Genomic DNA, 21,792 nt, shown 5'->3' with positions numbered 1-21,792 from the left:
CTATAATAGTACAGCAACATACACACACACGTGCGCGCGCACGCACACGCGCACTCACACGCACACACGTACGTACGTACATACATACATACATACATACATACATACATACAAAGTCAATCCGTTTTGATTTACAATTAGTTTTAAAAACTATTTACTATAAGTACAAGGTATTGTTGTATTGTATTATAAAAGGCCTTTCGAAAAGAAAGGAAGTTTTACATTTCACGCGGGTTCATAAATACGCAATTCTTATATAATTTAAACCTCTGGCATACGTGTTCTAGATACAGTCATTTCGACACTGTGAGAAATAGTATAAAATTCCTTAACTCAACAGGATAGTTTATGTGGACAAATTGATTAAGGTAAGATTTGTACTATCCCCATTCAATGAATATTCTTTAAATTTAATTAATTAAGTTTGGTAATATCTATATACAAAAAATTATTGTTACACTTACTGTATGTCATTTTTCGGATTATCTTAAATATATTCAGTGTATTCAGCTTACATAAAATAAGCTCTGGTCGACATCTTTTACGCATTGGCAATAATATTTCCTCTACGACATTGAAAAAGGATTCTGACTCACTAAAAATAGCATAACCGAATATGTTGAAGAGTCTGCGCAGTTTTTTAACAAAATATTTTAATATTCAGAAAATATGATTAAGTTATCAAAGGGTCATTTGTTTGGTTGATCATGGTTTATTAAAACACATAACATTTCATTAAAAAATCTTCATCTGGTATAAATCTGAAATAAAACATGTCCGCGGACAGCATGTTCACATTTTAACGTCACCGGCATATAGCGATCCATTTGTGTAAGTGTGTATGCGTGCGTGCCAGCGCGGGTGCGTTTGTTATATTGATTATATATTAGATTAAATAGAAAAAGTACTATTTCTTCTTCTTAAAAAAATAATGTCCGTTATCAATTTAATATGCCAGGAATTTTCCTTGGATAAAAGGGCATCCAAAGATGTTCAAAGAATTTTATTTTCATGCAGCAATCCGGTTGCCATGGCAACTGAAAGGAATAACACCAAAATTCCTAGAGCATTGTCTTGTTGACCTCTACCGAGATTTCCCATATTATAGCCCTTGGGTCAAGATTGGTCCAGCCCCGGGGATGTTTTCCTTATATGTATATTGTGAAAATTCTTTTTTTAAAAGTTCATGGACTAGAGTTTAGATATTAAGGATGATTCATTTTCCAATAAAAGTGAAACTCTATTAATATTATTCAAATCATTGATTTGGGGTCAAAAGTGGCTCTGTTCCAGGAAGTATGGCTTTTCTTCAAGTAATACTGAAAGGGAAGAAACACACATTGGAATGTTTTTCATAAATGTGTACATGTTATATCATTTTTAAAAAGATTCAAAGCTGAGAAAAAGCAAGAGAAAAGTTTGATGCTCAAAAATATTTATGAAATATTTGAGGTCACAACCTCAAGCAATTTTGCAGGAATATTATGAAAGGTTTGGACAGATGTCGGACCGTATATGTCACAGAACGTATATGTCACACGTGTGGGACACATTTTGTCGAATTAATCAGAACTGTCTTTATGTGCTATTTCTGCAATTTGGTAGTAGATGCCTATGTCACACATTTTACACAGTATACTAACATTGTCATCGCCGTTTTAACCTGGCTTCATCAACGTTAATAAAACATCATTATCATCATCATCATCATCATCATCATTATCAACAACAACAAAAACAACAACATCATTATCATCAATGAAACATTATCAGCATAAATCAGAAATATATTTGTTTAAGTCCACGCCGCCTTGCTTATCATTTTACAAGTAAGATGACTTATGTGTAAATACACAGTGACTGGCTTTGTCGAAAATATGTGCTAAATATTTTGGACATAAATATGTATTGACTTGAAGATAAAATATCGTCTTTTGAAACCCCAACTCTGAGGGGAGTAGGGGTAAACTTGATAGTTGCCCGAGGGCCTGTGCCTGAGTACTTGCGTCTGTGAGTCCCTGAATCTTTAGTTTTGCTCTATAAATAATTTAGGGTCATAAAATTTAGCATGAACGTTGGTCAGCAAAATGATATTGTGCATCTGGGATTTCGCTTGTCAATTTGGGCAGTCATGTCAGAGTAATTGCCATTGACTTAGTCAAATCGGAAATTGTCAACTTGTGTCGCCTGTAGCATCAACAGTATTTGAACTAGGGGCATGGTCATGAAACCTGTAAGTTTATCTTACGCGCACAAAGCGTGATTTTGACATTACAAATGACGTTATACCACTAAATAAAATTAATTAATTTTCGCCGTGACTTAGATGTAAGCAAACTCAAAACTATTTTAATCGCGAAAAAAAACAAGATTGCAATTTAGAAAAATGCTATGCAACCGCATTAATACAACACTAAATAGTAGTGTAGGATCAGTTTTTTTTGTTTCTATACAATTGAATATTGTCAAAATGCATAGATCCCTCACCTATCTAATTCTTATTATCAGATTAGTTGTTAAATCTATTGTTAATCCAATAAAAGAGTAGGAATATATCAATGCACTTGAGTCTAGTGAATTTGGTGGTGAAGGTCATATTTCACACAGCCTAAATTTCATGACTACATCAAAGTACAACACAGTAAGACACTCAAAATCTAGGTCAGTTGATATCAAAGTTCACTTTACATCTTAATCTGTGCACATGGTTCAAATTTCATAGCTGTACATCAAAGGACAAGAAAGTAGGTCACATAATCAAAATCTTGGTCACCTGATATCAAAGTTCAATTTTAAAACTAAAACTGTGCACATGGTCAAAATTTCATTGCTGTACATCAAAGGACAAGAAAGTAGGTCACTGTCCCCTTGGGCACGGCAAAATTTTAACCCAAGGGTTAAATTCAAAACAATATTGATACAGGTCCACCCAACAACATTTCAAGTCAAATATCTAAGCTGTAGTTTTCTCCCATTCAGAAAGCATTTGTTTTATTTTCTGTTTTTACTATGTGTACATAATTTTGACACCAGGGGAAAAATTTGAACAACTTTGGTAGAGGACCTATAGAGGATATTATATTGCAAACATCACAGCTCTATGCCTTGTACCTTCAGACAAAAATATTTTTTTACTATATGTACATAATGAAAATCAATGACCCCCGGGGCAGAACCAATTTTGACCCCAGGACTATAATTTGAACACTCTTGATAGAGTCTCTCTTTGCAAAGTCTCATGCCATATATTTAACCTCTAGGCTTTGTCAATTCAGAAAAGAAGATTTTTCAAGTTTTTACTTTATACATATAAGGAAAACTATCGCCTATGGGGCAGGGCAATTTTAGGGGCATAATTAAAACAACTTTAGTAGAGGACCTATAGATGATATTATATACCATATATCAAAGCTCTAAGCCTTGTACCTTCAAACAAGAAGATTTTTTAATTTTTAATATATGTACATATTGAAAATCAATGACCCCTGGGCTATAATTTGTACAATCTTGCTAGAGGTTCACAACACAATGTTTCATGCAAAATATCTTAACTCTAGCCTTTGTAAATTTAGAGAAGATGATTTTTAAGTTTTACTATATACATTTAAGGAAAACCTATGGCCCCTGGGGCAATCTTGCTAGAAAACAATCTTGCTAGAGGTTCACTACACAATGTTCCATCCAAAATATCTAACCTCTAGCATTTGTCAATTGCTAGAAGAATTTTTTTTTGAAGTTTTTACTATAATTTTTTACTATATACATATAAGGAAAAGCAATGATCTTGGAAAGGGTCCCAAGTTCAACAACTCCAAGGGTGGCTCTGTCCATGCCAACTGGAAGAAGCACATTACCCTCAGCAAGAAGCGTTGAAAATTTTCATTTTCTTAAATATTTTTTTCTCTTTTATTATGACCAACTGTTGGGACGGGGCGGCGCCGATTTTGACCCCCAGGGTTATAATTTGAACCATCTGGGTAGAGGTCTACCAGACAATGCCTTATGCAAAATATCTAAGCTCTAGGCCTTTTGGGTCTTTAAAAGAAGGTATTTTAAGTTTTTACTTTATGTACATATAGTGAAAATCAATGACCCCCGGGGAGGGGCCGATTTTGACCCAAGGGCTATAATTTGAATAAACTTGGTAAGGGTCTAACAGACAATGCCTTATGCAAAATATCTAAGCTCTAGGCCTTTTGGGTCTTTACAAGAAGGTATTTTAAGTTTTTACTATATGTACATATAGTGGAAATCAATGACCCCCTGGGTGGGGCCTTTTGGGTCTTTACAAGAAGATTTTTTTAATTTATTCTTATATTTCCTTTTGGTTGCCATGGCAACCAGATTTCTGCATGGAATAAAATACTTTGAACAACTTTGGAAGCCCTTCACCCAAGGAGCAATCCTGCCAAATTTGGTTGAAATTGGACTTGTGGTTTTTCACAAGAAGATTTTTGAAGTTCAATATATAAATCTATAGAACACACACACACACACACACACGCACACGCACACGCACACGCACACACACACGCACACACACACAAACAAACACACACATAAACACACACACACACATAGGTGAATCGCTATGTGGCACCGCATCGCAGATGCTGCTGTGGCATAAAAACGATTTTTGAACATCATTTGCCCCTCAAACGTTACTTTATGCCTGAAACCATCATGGTCATTTTAAATGACGATTCAAAATGACGGTTGAACGCGTCGAAGTTGTTTCATACAAACTGTTTGGCATACTTTAACATCAATTCTACGTTTGATTTTTGCATTGCTGCCATTATAGCTCTAGCAAGATGTGATGTTTTCCTGATGAATCACAAAGTATGGATGATACAATGATGAGGTGTAGTGCTGGCCTAATTGCTAAGATGTTTGCCTCTCAAACATAGGATTGCGGGTTCACGACTATGTATCCACATTTGACACCAGTACTGGTTAGTTCCAGGAAGCGGACTCTAGAGTGATTAAAATAAGTTGAAAGAACGTGTTTCGCAATCATTCATAAATAAATTTGTTTAAACTAATAGCTTGAAGATTTATTGAGGGCCCTGAATTCATTTTATTCTAGCAGCAAGAAATATACAAAACATATTTTAGTGCAGACGAAAATATATTGAAATTCTTGTTCACAATGATATTGCAGTACGATACTCACGAAATATGTTTTGTGCTTATTTTGTGGAATATTTGTTTATTGAAGCCCACATGGAAGATTGGGTACCAAATGTGCAGCCTCTTTAAATAAAGAATTTACTTTACTTTACTTCACTTTACTTTACTTCACTTTACTTTACTTCAATTTACTTTACTTTTAAATTATTTTACTATAAAAAAAACTTTGATGTTTGTTTGTTACGGTTTTGCGTCACACCGACACAAAATAGGTCATTTGGCGACGTTCAAGCTTTACTGGTGGAGGAAGACCTCATGTGACCTTCCGTGCATTATTTCAGGCACGAACGGGCACCTGAGTAGAACCACCGACGTTCCATTAGCTAGCTGGCTCACATGAAAGAATTCAAAGTTCCTGACGGGATTCGAACCCACAGCGGTGAGGGGCAAGTGGTTTGAAGTCGACGACCTTAACCGTTCGGCCACGGACGCCCCTAGAAACTTTGATGGTTTACATTCATGTTGCATTACCCTCACGTTGTATTGCCAATACCTTACCCTATCATAACTTGCCTTGTTACCATGATGACTGACATCCATGTTGCATTGCATTCAACTTACATTACCATTGTTTTGTATATGTATGATCGAAAATTACATTACTATCTTCCGAGATGTGTGTAAGGTTTCTTCATCTTTTTACATGATCATAACAGGCATATGTTTAGACAATAAAATTATGCAAAAGTGTTAAATTTATTAATTTTAGAATAACTGTATACGAAACTACATAGTGTTGACCGAATGTTGTATATACATGTTTTAAACAGTTTTAAGTACATGTAATTTTGGAAAAAATAGAATAACTTGATGTTTTGTTTTACAAGTAATATGTATCTAAACTTAATCAAAATCAACAACATTTTGAATTAAAAAATTATATAGAATATTTATAAAATTTAATCGTTATTTCAAAAGGACAAAAAAATCTGTACAGTTTGTATATAAAATATTCGGTTACATCCGATAGTCGTCTCTTTCGAGGTATTTTGTAACATATTACCATATATGAAAACATTCCAATGACATTCCTAAGCTTAAGGTCTTTTTACCGAAAATAGATTTCATGGAAAGAACTTTATATATCACTATTTATAATGACCAAAATTGTGTATTTCTACCCACCTTATGTAGGTTACGTACATGTAATATACGCATATACATATACATACTCATGTTGTTATGACAACTAATTTCGTGTAAAAGCTTATTTTACGGTATGATATCTCTGTCTGACAAGTGTTTACATCGGCATAACTTTAGTCTTACAAATAAATAAGATATTTTTATTAACTGGTGTGGAAAAAAAATCGATATCTGAAAAATATAAACAAAAAATAATGAAGCACAAACAAATAAACAAAATAAGAAAATGAAAATAAAAGAATATTAACTCCCGATAGTCCGGTAAAGGTGTGTATCTTGGTCGTGCGTGTGTGCGTGAGTATGTTTGTATGTGTTCTATGTTTCATGATGTCGCATTGCATTCATCTTGCATTACCATTGTGTTGTATATGTATGATAGAAAATTACATTACTATATTCCGAGATGTGTGTACGGTTTCTTCATGATTTTACATAATCATAACAGGCATATGTTTAGACAAGTAAAATTATGCAAAATGTGTTAATTTTAGAATAACTGTATATATAACTACATAGTGTTGACCGAATGTTTTATATACATGTATTAATCAGTTTTAAGTACATGTACATATAATTTTAGAAAAACATAGAATAACTTGATGTTTTGTTTTACAAGTAATATGTATTTAAACTAAATCAAAATCAACGACATCTTGAATTAAAAATAAATACACACTGTCTATAAAATTTAATCTTTATTTCAAAAGGACGAATAAAACTCTGTACAGTATGTATATAATATCTTCGGTTACATTGGATATTCGTCTCTTTTGAGCTATATTGTAACATATTACCATATATGAAAACATATCAATGACATATCTAAGCTTAAGGTCGTTTTACCAAAAATGGATTTCATGGAAAGAACTTAATATATGGATATTCATCCATTTGAGTTATTTTGCAACATATTACCGTATATGAAAACATTCCTAAGCTTAAGGTCGTTTTACCGAAAATAGATTTCATGGGAAGAACTTAACATATGGATATCTATAATGACCAAAATTGTGTTTTATCTACCCGCCTTATGTAGTTTACGTAATATACGCATATACATATACATACACATGTTGTTATGACAACTAATTTCGTGTAAAAGTTTATTTTTAAGGTATGATATCTCTATCTGGCATGTGTTTACATCGGCATATTATAGTTATAGTAATGACAGGGTTCAGTACAAAAAGGCTATCCTGATATACAAATCATTACATGAAGAAAATTCACCATGCTACATGAAAGAAAAATTTCATTTTGTCTCAACTTTACATAACAGAAATCGCAGATCAACAAACAATCTTAATCTACATGTCCCTAAACCAAATCTTGAGTTTTACCGTAAATCACTTTCTTTTTCTGGAACTAAAATCTGGAATAATATACCACTCTATGTACGTCAGTCTGAAAGTACTGAAAAATTCAAAAAAGCTTACATAAAGTGGAAGTACTCTGGTTAAACCAGTACCATAGTATTATGTTTGTATAATTATGTTTACTCAGTGTTCGTTGTTAATGGTTAATATTTATGTTTAATTTGTCATTGTATTTATAACTAGTCAATGCTATGTTTTATAATATTACATTGCTTTTTGTACAATTATTTGATGTATATATGTTGTAAATATGTTGAGGTACATATGGAAGATCCTTTTGGCGAATATGTAGCCTCGTTAAATAAAGCCTTTATTATTATTATTATTATTATTATTATTACAATTATTATTATTTTTATTATTATTATTATTATTATTATTATTATTATTTTTATTATTATTATTATTATTATAGTCTTACAAATAAACAAGATATTTTTATTAACTTGTGTGGAAAAAATTCGATATCTGAAAAATATAAACAAATAATAAGCACAAAAAATAAATGAAATAAGAAAATGAAAATAAAAGAAAATTAACTCCCGATAGTCCGTTGAAGGTGTGTATGTTGGGCGTGCGTGTGTGCGTTAGTATGTTTGTATGTGTTCTATGTTTAATGATGTTTCTTTCGCCTGTTATGTAACAAAAAGCATCTTTCGCTCACACACCCAAGCGCACTTTCCTTGTCGTCCCTACCACATTTAAGGTTTAAGTCAGGAATCTGGCAGCTTACCTCATACATTCAAACTAACTTGTGTCGCTAAAAACGTTACCCCGAGCTGAAGAGAGAATGGAAACGTACACGTCTTACATGTTGCAGTGGATTTTCCATCACCTGTCGATGCCCTGTGCTTTACGTACCGAAGGAAAGAGAGAAGTAAACAATATCACAGGTTGTGAACAACATCGACGACGATGACCGCAACAAAGCCAATAGTAATATGGTTATCATAAAAAATAATCATGAGCATTTAATTCATACAATAAACATTACATGAAATAAAATATATCTCACCTAATAACAAAAATCAACAGGAGCCATGATGAACCTGTTTGATTTTCATATATTAAGGAGATAAGTTTCGAATTAAGTATAAATATAAAGAATGTTCATTTTACAAAAAAAACACTGTGTAGGGGAAAAGATTTATACGTGATTTAGAAATTAAACAGCAAACTTGATAAATAGGCGTTTAACCCCGCGAAACGTTGGAGGTTGATAAACTTTGTGATGTAATTTTTAATTCATTAATTACTTCCTTGGTGATTTATACAATTAACATGACATTTTTAAAAAAAGGTGCAAAATATATTTTCGGACAAAATGGTAGATCGCAGTACTGATGTAATCAAATCTGTAGATTACGTACTCGGTAAATGGCATCATATTTCATTTGGTTTTATCCTAAAACCTTATAAACGTAAACGTACGACAACTCTTACGTGACAGGTTTTGATTAATAACCTGCTTCGTTTTTTAAAAAATAAAATAAAAAATGCAAGGGGACGGAAAAGGGGGAATGCCCTGTAGATGAAAAGACGTTGCTCGGAAATTGTTAAAAAAAGTTAAAAACGATATTTTTTTTTATCAAAAACGTGTAAGAAAGAAAGAAAGAAAGAAAGAAAGAAAGAAAGAAAGAAAAAAGAAAAAAAGAAAAAAAGAAAGAAAGAAAAAAGAAAGACAGGTCCGGAAATAGGAAGAAGACATGATCTTTTCTGATAATTTTACCGCACATTGACACAAATTTATCCGACATACACTTAAACAAGTAAACGCCCTTGATTATTTTGTGTCATTTGATTGAAAGTTCATCTTTTTATAAACTAATTAAGTTACAATAACATAAATCAGAGATAACTGAAATAACCGTTAAGCGCCGACATTTAGTTTGAATATATATCGAACGATACTGTAGTTAGATTAGTCAACAAATATTAAATTCAGTTTAGTTCATTAAAAAACAGCAAAAACAAAATGAAACAAAACAAAACAAGAAACGAGTTCATCTTGAAATTAATTTTGCATCGCTTCACGATTCTTTAAAATAGAATGCACGCAACAGTTTCGTTTTCTTAGTTTCGAATTTTCCAGGGTCGAATTTGAAAATAGGAGACCGTAAAGAAATGAAGTTTAAGTGGGTATTTGAGCTTCAAGTTTGTTAATCAGTTTCATATTACTCATCAGAAATCATAGGTGTTGGATGACGCACAAGTCTCTGTGTAAGAAGACATTGATTGATACACGGTTAATTGTTTGCTGAGAAGCTCAAACTGTACATTGAAGCCTCCTACTCTTATGGAAGCCTTTGTACTCACTCACACTTTTGATTTATAAAATCAATAAAATCAAGTAAAGTCGTTTAAGATCTGCGAATTTATTCATGCCAAAATTCGTTTCGAGAATTTTTGTTCAACTAAAGTTAGACTTCAAATTTCGAATAATAATCATTTAGGGCAAGGACTGCCTGTATGGCGGTTGATTTATCATCATGGAAGAAAAGCACAAGTTTCACCAGCTATAAACTGTTTTCTGTAACATCTTTCCGTCTGATTGTCTAAATAGTTCTATACTTACGTGTATATAAATTACCTTTAAAACATCAATCAGTATTTTAAGTTGTGTCGTTTTGTGCGTTCTTTAGGTATTCTCAATTAATCTCTATTTTATCCCTCTTGAAAGTTCTCATTGTGTGTCGTGTGAGGGCCTTAAAAAGTCGCCGTACATTCAATAGGATGTTATATTTTCGATACTAAATGATCTTTCAGCACAATATTTTATGCTGCTATGCTTGTGGTATTTAAGTTCTTTCTATTTGGCTATGTTCAAGTTGGGTTGTTCCAGTATTCCCTATAATCTACACAACCTTGTCTATTGACGTCATATCTGTGATATGCAGGCTTCATAATCTCCGATCGATTTTTTAAATGTAATGTTGTTTAAATCCGCCTATTGTTTTCTCGTTTAGGGCATAAGCGTTATTTTACTTGGAGACCATACGCCGCTTTTCATGGAATGGTCACGTTGAAGGTTGCATGATAACCATCTGCTGATATTTCAAAATTCAAAATTTTACCATTATGATTTCATATTAAATATTATTTAACCTTTTATCTCATATTGACGTCTTTTGACGGTTTTTCACCCTCAAATTGTGTAAAATTTTTAATGCCAAGGAAAATAAGATATGTAAACTTCTTTATAAAACAATGTTGTCTTTGTCCTCTAGGAATATTGTTAATTCTAAATGGATACATTTTGTGAAAGAAACACTTAGTAATCTTGACACGTCAGAATATTTTCATTTACAGAAGGTAGATAATATTAATCACTTTAAAAATATTGTGAAGCTTAGACTAAAAGATAATTTTTTACAAGACTGTCATAGAACTATTGATACATCCTCTAAGTGTTTACTGTATCGTAGATATAAAAAAAAAACTCATTGTTTTTAAAAAAATTCTAGATGTACTTCCTTTTGACATATGCAAATATTTATGTAAATTTAGAACAATGAATTACCAATTGAAAAAGGCAGACATTTGGCAATGATCATAATAATAGGCTATGTTCCTTATGTCCGTATCAAGCTATAGGTGATGAATTTCTCCACTTATTTCAATGTTCGTACTTTAATGACATAAGACGTAAATCTCTTCTTCCCAGGTTTTACATTCATCCCAATGTTTTTAAACTTGACACATTAATGAATAGTTGTGATAAAAAGGTTCTACTAAAATTATCTTTATTTTGTAAAAACATGATGTTAAAAATTAGATAATTAATACTTCTCATTCTCCGTTCCCATTTGTTACAATGTAAAATACATGTTGTATTGAATTCAGTACTTGAAATGAACAATATGATCTCCTTTTTTGTTTATTTAGCTAGTCATAATTATATTCTACTATTGTGATATTAGTGGTTTTTGATTGTTATTTTTCTGTTTTTTGATGTTTGTTTTTTGTTATAACCAGTTGCATATTATATGCCTTGGTTTAATAATAACTGAACTGAAACTGTAAAACAATTGCCTATTTAGACTCCAAACAATGTTTTTCGTTTGTGTAAAAAAATGTTGTTAAAAAGATCACTTTTATTGGGCCGAGCCCTATCAAAAAGATACAGCAAGGGGTGCCAGAGAGAGGACGTGCCTTATTCTGTTTGGGGGTTTGAAGGGGGCAGTAACAACCGTTATCGCCGAGAAAATTGAGGACTTGTGTCAGGATAAATATGGCCTCAAATGGCTGTTAATGCAACGTGTAAACAACGATGAAAAGCCCTTTTATTCTATCTTAATCCATTGAGAGATCTCAGCGTTTGGAACGCAAAACTTTTGGCAATTTTGACACGTCCCCCGTTGCCATGGTAACAGGAAATCTTAGATTGAGCAAGGCTATGGTCCAGTCAACATTCGTGCCAAGTTTAATCAGTATTGAAGCATTATTATAGTTTCATACCCCCAGCCCCATCAGAATGTTAAATTTTACTCAATTGTTATGACCTACACATGAAAATATCTGGGACACTGTCCCAGAAAATATTTAGATTAAATTAACAAAATTAACAATTCATTTTAAAAAAAGGCATTTGACTGTTGAAAGAATGTATTCAACTTTATAGTTTTTTTAAATAACATTAAGTCACGGATGTTTAACTATTATGTCGAATACATGCACATCAAAATAGAAATTTGATTACAAGAAAACATATATGTAAACATAATATAATGATGTATTTTTTACAAATATCACATTACTTCATGTTTGTAAACAAATGTTTCAAGTACACCGTAGGGAACGTGTTACAGTATCGCGCTTTCCAGTTACAGTATAGAATTTTCAAGATGAAGGATTATTTGTGGGGAAGACAGGTAGGTGATTTTATTCAGGTCCATACTACAATAAGTTCAGTTTCTAAAGGATGTGCTTGTGCTTTGCTTATAAGGAACTGGATCAGGTATGTAGTTATATATATTTCTTCAGACCCTGCACCGCAGTTTTATCTCTATATTGTCTCATAAATGTGCAGATTCGACAGACTGAAAATTTGAATCGAAAGACAAACGCATTTTTCTCCAATTCCGACATTATTTAAGCATGTCTACAAAAAATAAAGCTACAAAACATTAGTCCTTTGTGTTTAGAAACGTTTATAAAAGTAAATGACCAGTTGAACCTATTTTCTTGTTCGTCAAATGCGTTTGAAAAAATAAACAATGTTACAGTATAGAGCGAGGTGAATTGTGTAGGGTTACAGCATAGACCTAGCGATTTTATCTGATTTTGATACAGTTTATACCCAGATTTCGGTTACAGTTTAGACATCGATATTTTCTATATACGGGTCATTCTATTTTATTTTTACAAATTCTCAAATATTTTTTTTTCCACTGCAATTTAACGAAACTTCTTTAAAAAATGACCAGTAAGTTGTGTTAATATTCTTCTGCAGGACTGAAGTGGTAGCAGCGATAAATATTGCGAGTATTGTTTCCATTTAGGTTTCATCAGATGTGTCCTGCCTACCAAATTTCATTTCCATATCCAAATTCATTTTACGTTTCATGAGTAAATGATGTGATATGTTGACACCTTATTAATGCATATACATAGTAATAAGGATAATTAAACAGCATCATTAAAATGATTGTTAAATTCCGTTTTTAAATATCATTTTTACCACTGAAATTCTACATGTTACTCTAATTTCAAATAAGGCTTTGTGTAACATTTTCCACTGGCCTCTATACAACGACCTCATAACATTAAGTTACATCGTTTCAATGGTCAGGATATTTTCTATTTTAATAATAGGGCGATGAGCACTTAACTTATAACATGACAAGCATAATTGCAAAATATGTGTTGGTTACGGAAATGATAATTGGTATATGATAATATACTAGGTTAAATGTATAAATTATATTATACACTTTTAAATCTAAGCTTATTGGCCCGATGACTATTCGTCCGTCTGTCGTACACATGTGTGTCCAATGGCATCCGCTCAGTAACTACTTGGCCAGATTTGATGAAGTGCACATGAATTTCTACCAAAGTTGTTCAAACTGGGAATGGTTTCGGTTGCAATCTGGGATACAAAACCAAAAATATAGATTTTTAAAAAAGGCAATATAAATCATTCTTCCCCCGAACCAAAAAGCATTTGCTGTGAAGAATTTTGCAAAGAAAGATAAAATCATGACCCTGGCGTCATTTTGAATGCTCCTTGTTGAAATGGAAATTATTTTGTTCTTATTGAATTAATAGTCGTGTTATTTATTTCAGACATTCTGTATGGAAGTTTTCATGTTTCTGAAAAGGAAAATATCTAACAAAAAGGTCAGACAATTACAATATATTTTCCATAGAGCCTGATGGAGGTACATAATAGTGGCAGAATCGGGTTAAGGTTGCCGACTTCAAATCATCTTTCTTTTACTGCTGCGGTTGAATTCCGCCATGACGTTGGATTCCTTGTATATGAGGAATCTGTCAAGCTAGTTTACGGAAGGTCGGTGGTTCTAGTCAGGTGCCCGCTGTTGTCTGAAATGTTTCACAAAGGACCTTAATATAGGTGAAAAAGAAGTAACCACCCCTTTTAAATACTTAAAATAAGTTTTAAGGTTGCAGTTTTTCTCACTTGATTACTGTTTAATCACCCTTAGGGTATGTTTCCTGCTTTTTAATCGTGACTTTTGACAGTTTTTCTGTGGTATGCAGACTTCATAACCTCCGATTCTCTTTCAAAAATTCTATTTTATTTAGTTTCACCCATTGTGTTCTCGTTTAGGGCACACGCAACTTTTTAATCTTTGGGACAATATGCCGCTTTTCATGAAATGGCACTAATGTGTCACAATGAAGGTTCCATGGTAGCCGCCATATGAACACATATACAGATGTTAAAATAATTCTTATTTAAGTTTACCAGTTCATGTTAAATTCTGCTTAAGCTGGTGCTAGGAGGCGTGGACGGTAGCTTGCAGTTATGAACAGGCTCAAACAAATCGAGTCTTTTTGCCGTGTTGTACTTTCCTTTTCTCTATTTTATAACTAATACGCATTATAATGTGTATTTTAAACTGTAACTTTTCTGCTGAAGAAAAAAATGGCAATAAAACAGCTTTCAAGAACATATTAAATAGAAAAGTATTGGCTATTTTATAAAAAAAATAATTGATTCACACATTTTATTTGAAATTTGGCAAGTATCTAAACTGTAACCGAAATATGGGTATACACTGTAACAAAATCGGATCAAAGTCGCTCGGTCTATACTGTAACCCTGCAAAACTTACCTCGCTCTATACTGCAACATTGTTTATTTTTTCAAACGCATTTAACGAACAAGAAAATAGGTTTAACTGGTCATTTACTTTTATAAACGTTTCTAAACACAAAGGACTAACGTTGGTTTAATTTTTGTAGGCATGCTTAAATAATGTCGGAATTGGAGATAAATGCGTTGGTCTCTCGATTCAAATTTTCAAACTGTCAAATCTGCATATTTATGAGACAATATAGAGATAAATCTGCATTGTAGGGTCTGAGGAATACATGACTAGATACCGGATCCAGTTTCTTACAAGCAAAGCACAAGCACATCCTTTAGAAACTGAACTTCGGAATGGACCGGAATAAAATCACCTACCCGTCTTCCCCACAAATAATCCTCCATCTTGAAAATTCTATACTGTTACCAGAAAGCGCGATACTGTAACACGTTACCTACGGTGAAGTAACATGACGACCATTATTTTTATGTTCTGTTGTGTTCCTATTCAAGGAATTATCTATTTGTTTTCTAAAAATAGAAAGGGCAAAATAATGTATTTTTCACTTTCAAGGATATTGCAGTTTTATTACCATCTATCTCTTAAGTCGCATACTAGTACAAATATAGCGGTGAATAATTTTAAACTAATTAAACTAAAATTAAACAGATTTACCATATATGCAAGATGTTCCCTATATTATGCATTTATTGAACTAAAATGGCCATGAAAACCTCCTTGGTAAGAAGAACAATTTAAAGTTCAGAAAAAAATCAGGACCAAAAAATCAGATTATAGTTTAGAGCAGATGGAGTAATAAATATTCACAGAAAGTAAAATTAAAAAATAAAATTAAAATTATAATAATAGATTTAAAAAATTAATAAAAATAAATTAACGATAATCTTATGGTGTCACTATTAATTGTTATTGTTACATATTGATATAAGTATCATAGACATTGACCAATTTTTAGACTGTATTACTGTTCATATCGATTTTTCATTTAGGTGAGAAGTTACAAGTACAAACAAGGTAATGACCTACCAAAATGAAGCGGTAAAGTTAGGTTGTCGGTAAAAAAATGTGAAGTTCCCCATTCTTATAGGTCAGGCGCCTTCATAGTCATGTATCAATTTTAACATATGATCAAGTAGAACAACCTTAAATAAGTTTATTTTTCCTAATTTCCGAGTAAAATTATCGTTAATTGTTTAAGTATAAAAATACAAAGTCTGGTATCACACAGATGTAAGAGTTGCTACCCGTTATGTAGGTGAGATCTCAAAACCGGAAGAACAGAAGAGCTAATTTATTCAGAATTGCACATATACATCATATAGTATATACATATAAATAAATGTATGTCAACGTGAAATACCATAAGAATGAACTAATGTTTTACATTTATGTTAGAATTTGATACGTATAAATCAATTTATTATTTATAAGAAGATAGAACAGGTCTCGTAGTAATTTTCTACAGTTCAATTTAAATTTCTTAAAGCAAGAGCGTTTTTGATGAGCAATGATAATTGTATGAGCTCAATTTTTATCAAAAGAATTTAAAGATTTTATTAATTTATAGACCTGATGTCTTTTGTTTGTAAATGTCCTTAATGCGTTTTCTTCTTAATTCTAAATAAAAGCTACATATACACTTAACATAATATTCATCTTCTATATCTAAATTATTACGACATAAACAATGTCGTTCATTTCGAGGAATAAGGTTTTTGTTTAAAATCTCCCTGTTTGAATTCTATGAGCCAGGTCCCTCATTCTTAATTTACAAAAATAGAATCTAAATCATTTTTGGTAAAATAACTAGATATTCCTTATATTCAAATGTACTCTTGACATCTTTAAGGAACTTTACTCTAAGTTAGCAAACCATTCCTTTTTGACAACATCTAAAATGCGATTTTTAAGTCTGTCAAAAATATAATCTTATCTATGCAATTTGGTCGATCGATCAAAACATAAAACATATCATAACCGTTCAAACTTGTTTTCACATTTGTGACTCAGTAAACTCAACCACTATTGCTGTCATTTAATGCTACTGTGACGAAAATAGCCTAATACCTATATTAATTAACAGAGTTATTCCCCTTTGTTTTAGAAACCTATTTGCATGGTTAAAAACAAACGTATATGAAACGTAGGTAAATAGTATTCGCTTGTGATTTGTTTATGTTTATAGATCTCTTAAAGACTTTAGAATTAGTTATTTAAGGAAGCTAATATAAATATGATTATTCTTTATAAGTAATATATATTTAGACACTTGTCAAGCAAGTTAATCATTAAACTTTTAGACGCTCTTGGAGCAAGAATAATTCATAGGCAGCCAATCAGAATACAGTAAGGTATGTAGATTGATTTCATTGGTTATCAGAGATCACGTGGTTCTTGTATTAATATAAAAGCAGAGACGCAGACAGATTTGAGGAGTTGAGTTGCAGCTGAGACGTCGTCTAGGAAGGTCAGACAATTAAATAAGTATCATCAGCTAATTAATATAATACTGGGGACGTTGTGCCGTAAATACAACATAATTTTTGCGAAAAAGTTTGGTCCGTCAACCCGTTATAAAATTATCAGTTTAATATGTCAGGCATGTCTTATAATATAAGTTTTTGGGAATAAATCAGTAGTCTGAGCTGAAAGCATGTGTTTTGTTTGAACTAGAGCCACCGACAGAATCAATATTTAGAGCAACGACCCAAGCCCTTATACAATCAATTTTCCTCTGATAATTTTTCAACAAATTTAACTTCTTTGTCCGAAATACCACTTGTTTAAGCTCACTGTTTTTGTCCTATGTACGCATTTCATAGAACACCTAGTTTTCATATCATTACTGTTAAATTGTATCAAACTGATTCTAGATAAGTTACAAATAAAAACATATGTCAACCGAGTGCGAGTGTGCGTTTATCATTTACATAAAACGAAATCTTCATAATATATTGACAGACACAACAATTCAAGTTACACTCATGAAGTAAACCGAATGTTTATTATGTGAATTAAAGCTAAAAAAGGTGTCAAATTTACCGATCATGATTGGATGATTACCTAAAATTGCATTGTGTATTAACAGTATATTTTGTTGAAATTAAATTTGGTCTTCAAATTCTTTATATCTATGTATTCATTTTTATAATACTGCGCTTATTTGTTTCAAATCTAGCTTTTTTCCTGGCATGTCTATAATTAATAGCTTAACGGTGTTTTTTAAACATTTAATATTAAATGTTGGATATTATGGAGCATTTTAATTACTAAAGAGTCTTATTATCCGTATCAACAAAAAATTTGACTCGACTCCAAAGATTCAAACTGAAATTCTGAATCGCAATTTGCATCTTTTCGCCTTTTCATCTATGCAAGGTTTGGCTTCTTAGGAAGACATATAGTTCAGTATCCCTGCCTTTATTTTCAAATTAATTTCATTTAAATCATTACCTTCATCCGACAGCTTATTTTCAACAAATTTCACAATTGGCTGTGATGTCCAACTAAATTAAATCTTTCCTGTTATTCCCGTTAATCAGAAAGCTGATTTTGTGTGACATAAATGTGTAGCAGCAGGACTTATCTTCTGGTGACACATTATATTTAGTTTCAACCAGTTTTTGCTTATTATCAAATGCTGTAATTTTCTGTGGACAGGTATGATAATATAAAAGAAAGGACAGGTATTTTTGTGATTTCCTTTCTCAGCTTAATATAGTTTTATAAAGTTGGTGTTCTAAGCTATTTAATATGCTGGTTAATAGCAACATGGAAATATTAATGTGTATTTATTATTATTATAGAATTACTCTTTCGCAAAACTAAAGTCAGTTTATGTGCTCTTACTAATAGTCTCTTGATACAGTTATATGATTCGCAGCAATATTATCAGTAATATATTTAAAAACATTTCTACACGGGCATTGACTTGGTTGTGAAACGAAACATGCATAGCCCTATACATAATTATTTGGCACCTGTAATCTTCTTGTTATAGTTTCGTTTGTTTAATTATTATTGATGTTTATGGTTTTGTTTGCTTCTGTTGAAGTGGTTCGATAGAAAATCTTTTGTATCGGATTTAAATAATACATAAATGTTCAACTGCTTGACAAGTACAGCTGATGTTTTCTTTTAAATAAATATTTTGAAAAAAAGAAGAAAATTTATGTCATTTTTAAGTAAGACTGACATTAAGATAAGTTCCATTCAACAATTTCATATCATCCACATGATATCGAAAATCGGAACCACTTCAGTCAGAAATAAAAACAAAACATTTGTACAGTTTCTTTTTTCTTATTTAATGTCCCCTCTTATGTGTTTGGTATTTTATAAAACAATTGTTCGTTTCAGATGTTTTCTACCAACGCCGGTATGTGTTTGCTCGTGATGAATATAGGTGAGACATTATTATGTTTTATGAAGCTAAAAATAATGACAAATATTATTGTTTTACAATTTTTACATTTTTTAGATATCGTTATAGATCATTGTTTTGTCTTATTTTTCAATGTGTGAAGTTATTTAAAAGGTATTTTATAGAAAAAAAAACAACAACGTAGCTCTAAAGCTTGAAATAAATATTTTTCTTTTAAACAAAAGTTTAATTTCGCTAATTAGATGATAAAATATTCAAAATTCTAAGTAAGTAGGTGGGTAAGTAGGTAGGTATGTAGGTACGTAGGTGGGTAGGCAGGAAGGCAGACAGGAAGGCAGGCAGGCAGGCAGGCCGCCGGCCGGTCGTTCGGTCAGATAGGTGAGTACATGTATATAGAATAGTATAGGATAGGATAGTAAAGGATAGAATAGGATAGGATAGCATAGCTTAGCGTAGCGTAGCGTAGCGTAGCGTAGCGTAGCGTAGCATAGCATAGCATAGCATAGCATAGAATAGGACAGAATAGGATAGGATATTGTATTGTAGTGTTTCAGTACAGTGTAATTATAGGTTTAGTTATCGGTATCGGTATAAGTTTCGTATCGTATAATAGAGTATAGTGTAGCAAAGTATAGTGTCCTGTCGTGCCGTGCCTTGCCGTGTAGTCAAGCGTAGCGTAGCATACCATAGCATAGCATTGGGAAGTATAGTGTTGTATTCTCCTGTACTTTATTTCGACGCATCTTAATCACGCCGCCGTTTATGTTTTGACCTCGATTTCGATTTCTGGTTTCCGTATGACGTCACTCTCACGCACATCTGTTAGTAAACATTACGGTTATTTCTCGCAGCAAAAATTTGGAGAGTCAGGAATTTTGAGGTACTCTTTTCATACTTTTTAACGTATAAATGTTGTTTTTTCTTATAAATATTTCTGTATAACTTTGAAAATGAATTTTTCAGAAAATTTATAAAAATGACAGTCAGACCAGCCGACACCTCACTCCGCATGTAATGTGACCACAAAATATATAATTCACTGTATAGGAAGATGTACTCTTATTTTTATAGAATACCAATATATTAAAGTTAGTATTTTGTTAACCCTTTTTTATTATTCATTTCATTTTTACAGACACCTAAAGTTAAGGTCAGGAATAACTCTCAAACTTTAATGTTCTCAGGTTATTAAAAATGCAGGGAGACAAGGGCCCTAATTAGAACTACTGCTAGTCAATATAGTGTGCCAGAGGCTAGGTTGTTTGTTCGGGACCACCACATTTATTTACCCATGAAGAGGAAGCCTTTCTAGTTGAATACTTACGTTCACTGCTTCTGTGGGAAAAGGATACAGCAGGTGGGTATTTTGACGTTATCTTATGTTATTTAATTTATGTGTTTAAATATTTAATCATAAATTTAATTTATAATCAATATTTTTAAAAATTATTTATTGATGACAATTATACAAAAACAATTATTTATTTCCAGGAAGGAAGTTATTGATATTGCCACAGAGAATGTTGTTGCATTGGGTCATAAACAATCAGGGGGAAACTTTATCTGTTGGCTGGTTTGGTTTGTTCTTTTCAAGTCGCGTTGGCCGGAGCAGATCCAAGAGGCATTGAACTTAAATGTGCCAAGGCAATTTCAAAGGAATGTGTAGAGAAGTATTATAAAGAACTTTCATATATTCTTCTAACATATAACCTTGTGATCGTCCAATGATTCTTCTAACATATAACCTTGTGATCGTCCAATGTTTCTTCTAACATATAACCTTATGATCGTCCAATGATTCTTTATAATGTTGACAAAAAAGGCTTAAGTACTAGACATAAGCCTCCACCTGTTGTCTCTGAACAAGTAAAATCCCAAGCTGAAGTGTCATCCAGTAGGGATAATGTAACCGTGTAAGGTTGCGGTAATGTTCAAGGTCAACCAATACCTCGATACTTTGCATTTCCTGGTGGTTGCATGAATTCCGCATTGTTGAACGGTAGTACTCCTAGGGCTGATGGTACTGTATCAGAGACTGGTTGGAGAAATAGTGAAATCGTTAAGCACTGTATTCAATCACATCTGATAAAGTACTTTCCAAATTGATCTGAATCTTGCACAGTTCTTTTATTTATGATGGGCATAAATTTCTCATTAATCTGAATAGTGGTCAAGATAAGAAAACATTATTTTATTTTGTCTTCCTGCTCATACTTCTGCCTATGGATGTAAGTTGTTTCGGACCTTTAAAAAAATTAATAGATGCGGACATAAATTTATGAGGGAGACAAGTTGAGGATTAATCTCAAACTTTTAAATATGTCAGTTTAAATAGGCATTGTTACCCGGAAATTTGCAGCCTGCCTTCAGAAAGTCGGGAATGCTTCCACTGAAC

At 32.2% G+C, this 21,792-nt stretch overlaps 1 protein-coding gene across 1 annotated transcript in view; it reads left to right on the top strand.

The window, feature by feature from the left end:
- Window positions 1–207: 207 nt before the first annotated feature.
- LOC132735217 (sushi, von Willebrand factor type A, EGF and pentraxin domain-containing protein 1-like) overlaps window positions 208–21,792 on the top strand; it is a 38,346-nt gene continuing 16,761 nt past the window's right edge. The window contains exons 1-2 of the mRNA XM_060722156.1: window positions 208–368; window positions 19,373–19,418. Of these exons, the coding sequence (XP_060578139.1) occupies window positions 19,373–19,418 (46 nt within the window). The 5' untranslated portion in view covers window positions 208–368. The remainder of the gene's footprint in view (window positions 369–19,372; window positions 19,419–21,792) is intronic.

This window comes from Ruditapes philippinarum, unplaced genomic scaffold, assembly GCF_026571515.1.
Source record: "Ruditapes philippinarum isolate M1 unplaced genomic scaffold, ASM2657151v2 ctg4977_1_1_1_1, whole genome shotgun sequence".
In the NCBI taxonomy this organism is placed as follows: domain Eukaryota; kingdom Metazoa; phylum Mollusca; class Bivalvia; order Venerida; family Veneridae; genus Ruditapes; species Ruditapes philippinarum.
Note: the sequence above shows the minus strand (reverse complement) of the source record. Positions and strands in the feature narration are given on the sequence as shown.